The sequence below is a fragment of the Phragmites australis genome, chromosome 8 (genome assembly GCF_958298935.1).
Source record: "Phragmites australis chromosome 8, lpPhrAust1.1, whole genome shotgun sequence".
In the NCBI taxonomy this organism is placed as follows: Eukaryota; Viridiplantae; Streptophyta; class Magnoliopsida; order Poales; family Poaceae; genus Phragmites; species Phragmites australis.
The window spans coordinates 538,153-546,669 of NC_084928.1; the positions used below are offsets into that span (position 1 = coordinate 538,153).

Sequence of the window (8,517 nt, forward strand, 5' to 3'; positions counted from 1 at the left end):
GATCTCTTGTCTGAGGAGAAATCATATACCAGTTGCTGGAGCATTTCCCTGAACTTGTCAAGTGCGATTAACCAATGTCACGGTGATACTTATAGAGAAATTTTGCTACAGGACACTATATAACATGGCTTTTGTTATAAGACATAATTTTTTAATGTACGCTGAATGACACTCTAGAAATGTGGATATTTGTCGGAAGACAATAATACTTTCTGGCTGAATAGGAGAGAGAAATAGAGTGAAATGTCATAAATGTCCTCAGGCCCACTAGTCTGATGATAAAAAAAATTCAGAAAAAATCAAGAAAATCAAACAAAAAATCAGATTTTTTTTAGAAAAAATCAGAAAAATGGAAAAAAAATCAGGAAATATAAGAAAATAGAAAAATAAACAAAAAATTAGAAAAAATCTGGCATCTTTGCACCAAGATTTTAAACTTTCTACTAAAATCCCAAGGTTTCAAATCCGGCATTTACGGAAAACGCTGAGCAAGATGCTGTGCGAAGTGCATAGACAGAAGCAGCATCCCACGTCGATTTGAAACCATGAGATTGTATTAGAAACTTTAAAATCTCGGTGCACAGATGCCAGAATTTTTTCTATTTTTCCTGATTTTTTTATTTTTCCAGTTTTTTTTTAAAAATTCTGATTTTTCTATTTTTCCTTATTTTTTTATAATTGTTTCTAATCTTTTCTAAAATTTTCTGATTTTTTTCTCACCGAACAAGTGGGCTAGAGGGCATTTCTGACATTTCACCCTATTTATCTCTTTTATTCAGCTAGATAGTATTATTTTTCCTATTCAGCTAGATAGGATTATTTTAATGCCCGTGATGTCTTTTGACAAATATTCACATTTCTAGAGTGTCCATCAACATACCTAAAAAATCATATTTTACAGCAAAAGCCACACTTACATAGTGTCAGTAGCAAATTTTTCCTTACATGTATTCTATTCTAGTTAGTAGCAAAACGAAGGGATGCAATGTGAAACCTGGTGACCTGTTTTCATCATCTTAAACATTTTTTCGAAAGCAGAAAAAATCCTACAATTTACTGAAGAAGAATGGAGTTGACTCTGTTTATGAGGTAAATCGGGTCTGAAAACCTTATGACTGTATAGTTTATTAGAAGTAAAAACCGGCAAAAATTCTGCAAACGACAAAAAAAAAGGCCAGGACAACTACCTATGGTGACTCACCACCACATACCTACAACATACAAACGACGGAGGCCGACATGAGACATCATTGCCAGGCTTGTCGCTATAGTGACAAAGCAGCTCCGACTTTCCTTAGCAGACCTCAGCTTCTATCTCCTCACTGTCACACCCATACACACAGCAACCACCAAGACACTTGCAAGAAAAGAGCATGCCGCATGCCATTGTTGCCAACCTTCGTCGCACCCATGATGTAGCAGCTCGAGCTTCACACAGCAAACTCCTCTCACCCATGCCAATCGTCAACTGTGAAGCATGAGAAAGTTCCAAGAGGGTAGAGACCAAGTGAAGATAATGCCATAGACGAACCTTACTAAGCAGCCACAAAGCCGACGGCTACCATGACGTGAAAAAAGGGCCTCCAGAGCGACGCCTCCAAGGAGGACACGACGTCGATACACCGTCGTCATCCGTTCGGTTGCCCGAATTAGGTTTTCACCCAGAGACTCTAGGAAAGAACGGCACGACAATGCCTCCAACGGGGAGAACGGCACGACAAACCTTTTGCTAGCGGCTCCCACATCCGGCCCCTTGCACACGGCTAGCCCGCACATGGGCTATGACTAAATAGCAGCATCGCCGCCTCCTCGCAACCGCGCCATCCCATAGCCAACCTAGCATCACGAAACCCCCCACGGGGCCAACCTGCAGAAGAGAAAGAGACAGGGCAAGGGGAGGAGCAACCCAAACACTAGGAGCCGGGACCGCCACATGCAGAGGGGGCGCACGAGCAGCAACTGTTTGACTCCGCACCACGGCATCGCCAGCATCCACCGTTACAGCGTGCCACCATCAAGACCAACTTGCCCAACTTCACCTATCACGGGCACCAGGAGAATGCTGCCCCGTTCGTGCTGAACTGGCCACCGCAAAGTGGGACCAACCGTCGACGCCACCGAGTGAATACGACACGACCAAGACGACTTGACAACCACCGCACCGGCTTGACCGCCACTGCAGCGCAGGTCAGACCTCAAGCTCGGATCCGGCAGCCCATCACGCAGTGCAACGCTTCGTTGCACCACCATGACCACTGCCTCGCACCACCGCACCACCACCACCACCGTCCCATGTCGCCGCCGCACAACCACTACGAAGTGCGCCTCCTCGTGTCGAATCCATCTGCCTTCAACACAGCCCGACCGTCACAACGCCGAACCTAGTTATCTCCAACCCGGGTGCTCCACCCAGGATTGCCGCGTGCATGGGCTAACTGCCATTATGTGCACGACACTGCACTGAGCCCTGGTCCTCCGCCAAGCCAACCAAGTCGTTGTCGCGACACCCTTCCACCTTGAGCCACCACGGCACTGCTCCCGGGGCACCATCGTGCTCGCCGCATGTGGATCCGGCAGCCACCACTCCGTTGTGTGCAGATCTGGTCATGGCTGCTCCTCTTTCTCCAAGTCGATGAGCCCTCAATAAGCCGAGCAGATAGAGACCTCTCTTGCCTCGATCTGCCACCGCATCGGCATTGCTTCGCAGTGTTGCATCATTTTTTGCCCCCGGATCTGGACAGCTAAGGGGGGATGTAGCCTAGTCGCCATTGTCCTTGCAACCGCCCAGATGGGAGGTGGGAGAGGGGTGACGGTGCGGGTGATTAGGGAGGCCACTCAAGCTGTCCTTAGGAGCGACGCGGGGGAAGCAGGAGCAAATACAAGGCTCTCCCACCTAGTTTCTCATCTTAAACAATCTATCTCTTATGTCATCAAACGTATACTATACTAATATAAATATGAGATGGGAGAAATAAACAACCGAGATAAACTATAGACACGCGAGATTGCATTTTCCTGCTAGGTTAGTATCAAGCCATGAATAACACCGTAAAAACGCCAAGCAGATTATGTCATGTTGTCACTACATATGTTCAGAGATATGCTTATAGAGATTAAACATTTTTCTTTACCACATAAGATAAATATTAGCCGAATAAATATTTTTCTTTGCAGAGAATAAACGTTGGGTGTGATGATGTGGCGTAGTAATCACCAACTTTAAAACACCTTTCTTTTCATTTCATTTCATTTCCGTACGGGCTAAGTGAATGGAAACAAAAGAAAAAGATTTTTTTTTTTAACTCGCTGGGTTTTTGGATTCTCCCAAAAAAGCATATGGTTGAGTATAAACTGAAGTGAATCAGTGAATGTATCCCCGCCAGCACTGTTCATCTTCTACCTCTCCTTTCTCGCCCTTCTCTGATTTCCCCCCAATTATTCCCTTCCCAGCTTCAAGACGCGGCAAGCCCGGCCTCCTTCTATCCAAGTCTTCTCTGGTCTACAGGCGTCGCCACCCTCTCCTCCTCTCCACCGCCGTCGACAGGGTACTGAACTGGTTAGGAGGGGAGATCCATCATCCGGATTTGGATTCATTTCTGCTTTTGTTGGTAAGGAACCCTAATCTAACTTGCTTGCTGTGCCTGTGAGCCATCAAATCCGAAGCTTTATTAACCCTCAATCAGTCAGTTAGTTGCAAGCTTCTTCTTTTTTGGTTGAGTGGTACCCTTCTAATCTAACCAAACCTAATCTAATCAATCCATCCATCCATGGTTTTCTTCTCTTCTTCGGCGTGCAAGACCAGTCTCACTTAACACCTTAGACCTTCGCTCAACGTTCGTTTTGGGTGGCTTTAGTTCAACCCCTATGCTGTAGGTGCAGGAACCGATGGATGATCTCGATAGCATAGTTCTGAGCCATGGCTTGTGTGGCATTGTAAGCTGCGTAGCGTCAGAACGAGCTAGGATAATTTGCTCTGTGCTGCTGCTGCTTGAATTGCGTACCCTTGCTGCCTGACGTGGTTCTTTCAACTTGTTTGCGGGCGCACCATGCAGGGTAGAGCGGACAATTGGGTGTCTAGAGCGAAGAGAGCAGTCCGCACGCGGTCGCCACCTATTGGATGGTGGGATTTAGTATTGTGGATCAGTTAGTATTCGTCGATGAAACCAACTTTTCATATTGTTGTACTAGGCCGATCACCTTGTGTTTACTCTCAAACGCATTATCCAAGTGCTAGACGCAAAATGAAGGCCCCTTCTTGATTTAGTGAAGGCAGCATGATCAGACAAGGGAAGGGGAGCCAATATGGAACATGGGGAGTTGATCCGTGTATCATTTTTCTTTGGAGTTTCAGGATCAGATATTGTGCCTCATATCATGTTTAGCAATAATATATTGGCCACAAATAGTAAGTTTTGTAACTGTCAGGCACCTTTTCATGGTATACCGAATTGAAATTACCTGAATTTAGATACTCGCCTGCAGTTATGGATTCTAGTGTCCGGTATTTGAACAGGTGTGAAATGGATGAGGCTGTCCCAGCTTTGGCTACTGGTCAAGCATCAACCGATGTTGTGACGGACAAGCCAATAAATGTGTACATATGGGACATGGATGAGACACTTATTTTGCTTAAGTCACTGTTGGATGGGTCGTATGCTGGGTCTTTTGATGGCCTGAAGGACCGTGATAAAAGTACTGAAATAGGGAAGCGGTGGGAGAACCTCATTCTTGAACTATGTGATGAACACTTCTTTTATGAGGAGGTAAATCTGCACCTAAACTCATACATGCTAACTACCTACTAGATCACTATGTTTATGAACAGATTGTATGTAGCTCATTGTTTCTCTTTTTCAGAACCATGCAGCTTCAAAAAGTACAAAAAATCGTTAGTATGCCTAATATGTTGATTCTAGAAATCAACTGTCCATGCTGTATACTGTTTCCCCACTAGGATTGCAATGTAGCTATCTCTTTGAAAGCCACTTTTACTTGTTCCAAAGATGAAATTTTCCTCATATTGTATTTGACATCATTCATCTTGCTTGCCTGCTCAGTTAGTACTTGTTGTTTTCTTCACTGTTCTGGCTAAGTCATTTTAACAGAACATTTTTGGAAATGTTGTTTCCCTTTTTCTCAACTGATCTGGTTGTTTTTACACCACTTCAGATTGAGAATTACAATGAACCCTGTCTCGATGCTTTGAGTGAATATGATGATGGGAAAGACTTGACCTCATATGAATTTGAGGCTGACTGTTTTAGTTCACCTTATGATGATGTGAACAAAAAGAAGCTTGCTTACAGGCATCGTGCTATTGGAGAGAAATATGGAAAGGTGTCACAATAATTACCTTATCTTGCGCTATTTCCCTTTAAGGTTTTGCTTCATAAGATGATTCAGTTTTGTATCCTTTATTTTTGCTTGATGGTCTCCATGTTGTTGCATTCCTGTTTGATATGGAAAGGTACATGACAACCTTGCAATAGGAACTTTATGAATGTATTGAAGAGTGAACCTATTAAAATATGGAAGGTGCAGTGCCCAGATCACTCTTGTAGTGAACTACTGAACTCTCGTTTCATTTCACAAGACTGAAATTTACAACCTGTGTAACTAGATGAGAATGCCTATGGTAACAGTCTGTTTTCTGGGCAATATTTATGCACTTGTCTTGTATCAAGGTGACAGCAGGGAGATTGTCAAAAAAAAAAAAGCCTGTCAATCTTGTAGATTATAGTATTAGGCAACTGAACTTTATAGCTGGATCCCAAAACACATGCAGGCTCCCTTCACTATATTCACTGGGACGTTGTGCATTGTTGAAGGCTCATTTGTAAAGAGGTTTGATCTTAGCAGAAATTTAGTTTAGTAACGGTAAATAATTGGGTTCTAAAATTTCTGTACTGGAATTTTTTTCAAAGCAACATTATTATCAAATAAACACCTTTCGGTTGTCTTTGTATTGCTCTTACCTAGACCTATTGTTTTTTCCACCATTAATTTCTAATGCTTCCATTAACGAAATGTTTGTGATCACTAAACTGGGATATTTTGGTGTTTATAGGGTTTGGAAAAGATTCTGGACCAACACATGGTCAAAGTCTGGGATGATCTGTATAGTTTGACTGACAAATATACTGATGGTTGGCTTTCTTCAGGTATTCAGTTTTCTGTTGATTATGTTTAGTACTGAGACAATGGCTATAGGCATACATCATCTCCAAAATGATGTGCTTCTTATTTTCTACTTACAATTGGGGGAGAGAAGTATTAGGGTTTTTCAGTTTTGTTGATGAAACCAAACATGGGCTATCATCTAAGCTATAAGAGCTTTCAACCTAGAACAATCTGCCAGAGCCTAATATTACATAATAATGTAATATAAATATAGCCCCCATATGTTTCACAATATGCATCCTGTTTATTGGAGATTGTTTCTTCCATTAGTGAACTAAAGAATTTATTGTGTGTTTTTACATCAGTCTGTACACATAAAGTAGTTGGACTGCTATGGAGGGAGCATTGTATTTGTATAAGAGTTGAATAAATGTTGCACCTCCAATTCAACATATCTATTGCTTTTATAAATAATAGTCTAGTTCTTGCACTGGGGCATGTTATCTTCTATTACCTTGGTCACAGCTTGCTCCCCGTTTGATACTTACCCTCTGCAGACACTCTTGTTAGCCCAATAATTATTTCCCACTAATCAGAAGGGTGGTCTAAACATTGAACTATAAACTCAGCCTCGGTTTGTGGTCAGTTTGGGTTCGTAAGCTTACTGAAATTCATGGACTAGTATCTGCACCTCAATATATTGGAACATTGGAGGTCTAACTTCTAGTTTAGTTCAATCTATCATTTTTACCGTTACATACTTGAACACTGTTATCCTATTATGCAGCTCATAAACTGTTGGGAGAAGCAATTGGCAAATCAGCAGCGGCGCCTTCTGCCAACTCGTCAAGCATTAATTGCATAGTTACATCAGGGTCGTTGATTCCTAGTCTTGCCAAATGTTTGCTGTATCGCCTGGATGATGTGGTCTCGTCTGAGAATGGTATGCCTCCAATTCTGGAACATCCCTTGGAGTACTTGTTTTCTATTGTTGCATATGGCACTTTGCAAGCCATGAATCTGTCAGATTAGTGGCTATAAAACACTTATATTCTCCGATGAATTAGTGATCTTGACCCTCTGCGGTTTATACAATGTTGTACATAGCAGCTGTCGACTAATCTATCTGCTACTTTAAGTACTTGTATCAGACAGACCATACATCAAATCCATGAGGTTAGGTGTAAACAAATACATGAAGTTGGTAATAATTTGCTTTTGTTCTGCAGTTTACAGTTCATGGGAAGCGGGGAAGCTGCAGTGCTTCAAATGGATCAAGGAGCGGTTTGATGGTCCAAATATCCGCTTCTGCGCGATCGGAGATGGGCCTGAGGAATGCAGCGCGGCACAGGTCATGAAATGGCCATTCATCAAGGTTGAGTTCCACCCCGAGGGCCCTCACAGGTTCCCTGGCTTAGACATGGCGACAATCCAGAACTACATGGATGTCATATACGAGTCGTCAAGCAAAGATGGCTGACCATCTCCGACCTCAGATGTTGCTGCCTTTATCTTGGAGAATTAGGAGGCTGGTGCGCGATAAATAAGATCAGTCTGACCAGTTCGTCCATTCCTCAAATGTTGTCATACATTCTGTTCTGTCTGTGCTGCCATTTTACTCTGGTTCAGGCAATAATCTGTTGTTGGTATCGCCGGTGGTGTGCTTTGGCATTTCAAATGTGTACATATGCGTCTTCGATTGTTGAATGTTCTTGTTGAAACGGAAACGCCATGACATTAGCTGATGCATTGCAATCCGGTGGTTCAAGGACGCGTTTTGCCTTTTAGATGGTTCTCGTTATGGCCTCGTCTCGAAGCACGTGGTATTTTATCTCCCTACGTGTCACCCAGACGTCCTGCATGCATTCGACCTCGCCTTGGCGCGATGCAGGTCGTGACGGAGAAAGGTGAAGGACACGGTGAGCGCGGCGAGGTCCAAGGCGAAGGAGAAGCGGACGACGGTGGAGGAGAAGGCCCAGAAGGCGACGAGGCGGAGAAGGAGCTGGCGCACGAGCGCGGCAAGGCCAAGGTGGAGAAGGCCCGGCTGCCTTTGGCGGTAAACAAAATAACTACCGTCCGGGACGGTAAACGAAATAACGACCACCCTTGGTCTCCCGTAGCCATTGAATCGGGCCAAGATTGGCGCCGAGGAATTGCTGAAGGAGACACTTTTCTTCTTCCTCGCTCAGAGGCCACGACGGATGCACCGGCGGGAAACGAGTCTCCTCTGATGATAGAAGTTGATAGGCAGCACCGTGGGCCGTGGGGAAGAGGGCACAAAGGTTGGCATCAGAGGCGGTGGTGAGGATCCAATTCATACAGCTTTTGAAGGAAATGCCTGACCTGACTGCCGTCAGTTGGGTGGGATTTGAACGGACTTGAACCTATGATTGCTAC

General features: G+C 43.9%; 1 protein-coding gene across 3 annotated transcripts; it reads left to right on the forward strand.

Moving 5' to 3' along the window:
* Positions 1-3,337: 3,337 nt before the first annotated feature.
* Positions 3,338-7,771, forward strand: LOC133926103 (eyes absent homolog). Of its 3 annotated transcripts, XM_062371865.1 has the most exons (6): positions 3,340-3,608; positions 4,514-4,763; positions 5,170-5,337; positions 6,068-6,161; positions 6,908-7,063; positions 7,350-7,771. In XM_062371865.1, the coding sequence occupies exons 2-6, from the start codon at positions 4,521-4,523 to the stop codon at positions 7,598-7,600; spliced, it is 912 nt and encodes a 303-aa protein (XP_062227849.1). In that variant the 5' UTR covers positions 3,340-3,608; positions 4,514-4,520; the 3' UTR covers positions 7,601-7,771. The 3 variants fall into 3 exon arrangements, with proteins under 3 accessions (XP_062227850.1, XP_062227851.1, XP_062227849.1); XM_062371866.1 differs by lacking the exon at positions 5,170-5,337 and having other exon boundaries at positions 3,338-3,608; XM_062371867.1 differs by lacking the exons at positions 4,514-4,763; positions 5,170-5,337 and having other exon boundaries at positions 3,338-3,608.
* Positions 7,772-8,517: the final 746 nt, after the last annotated feature.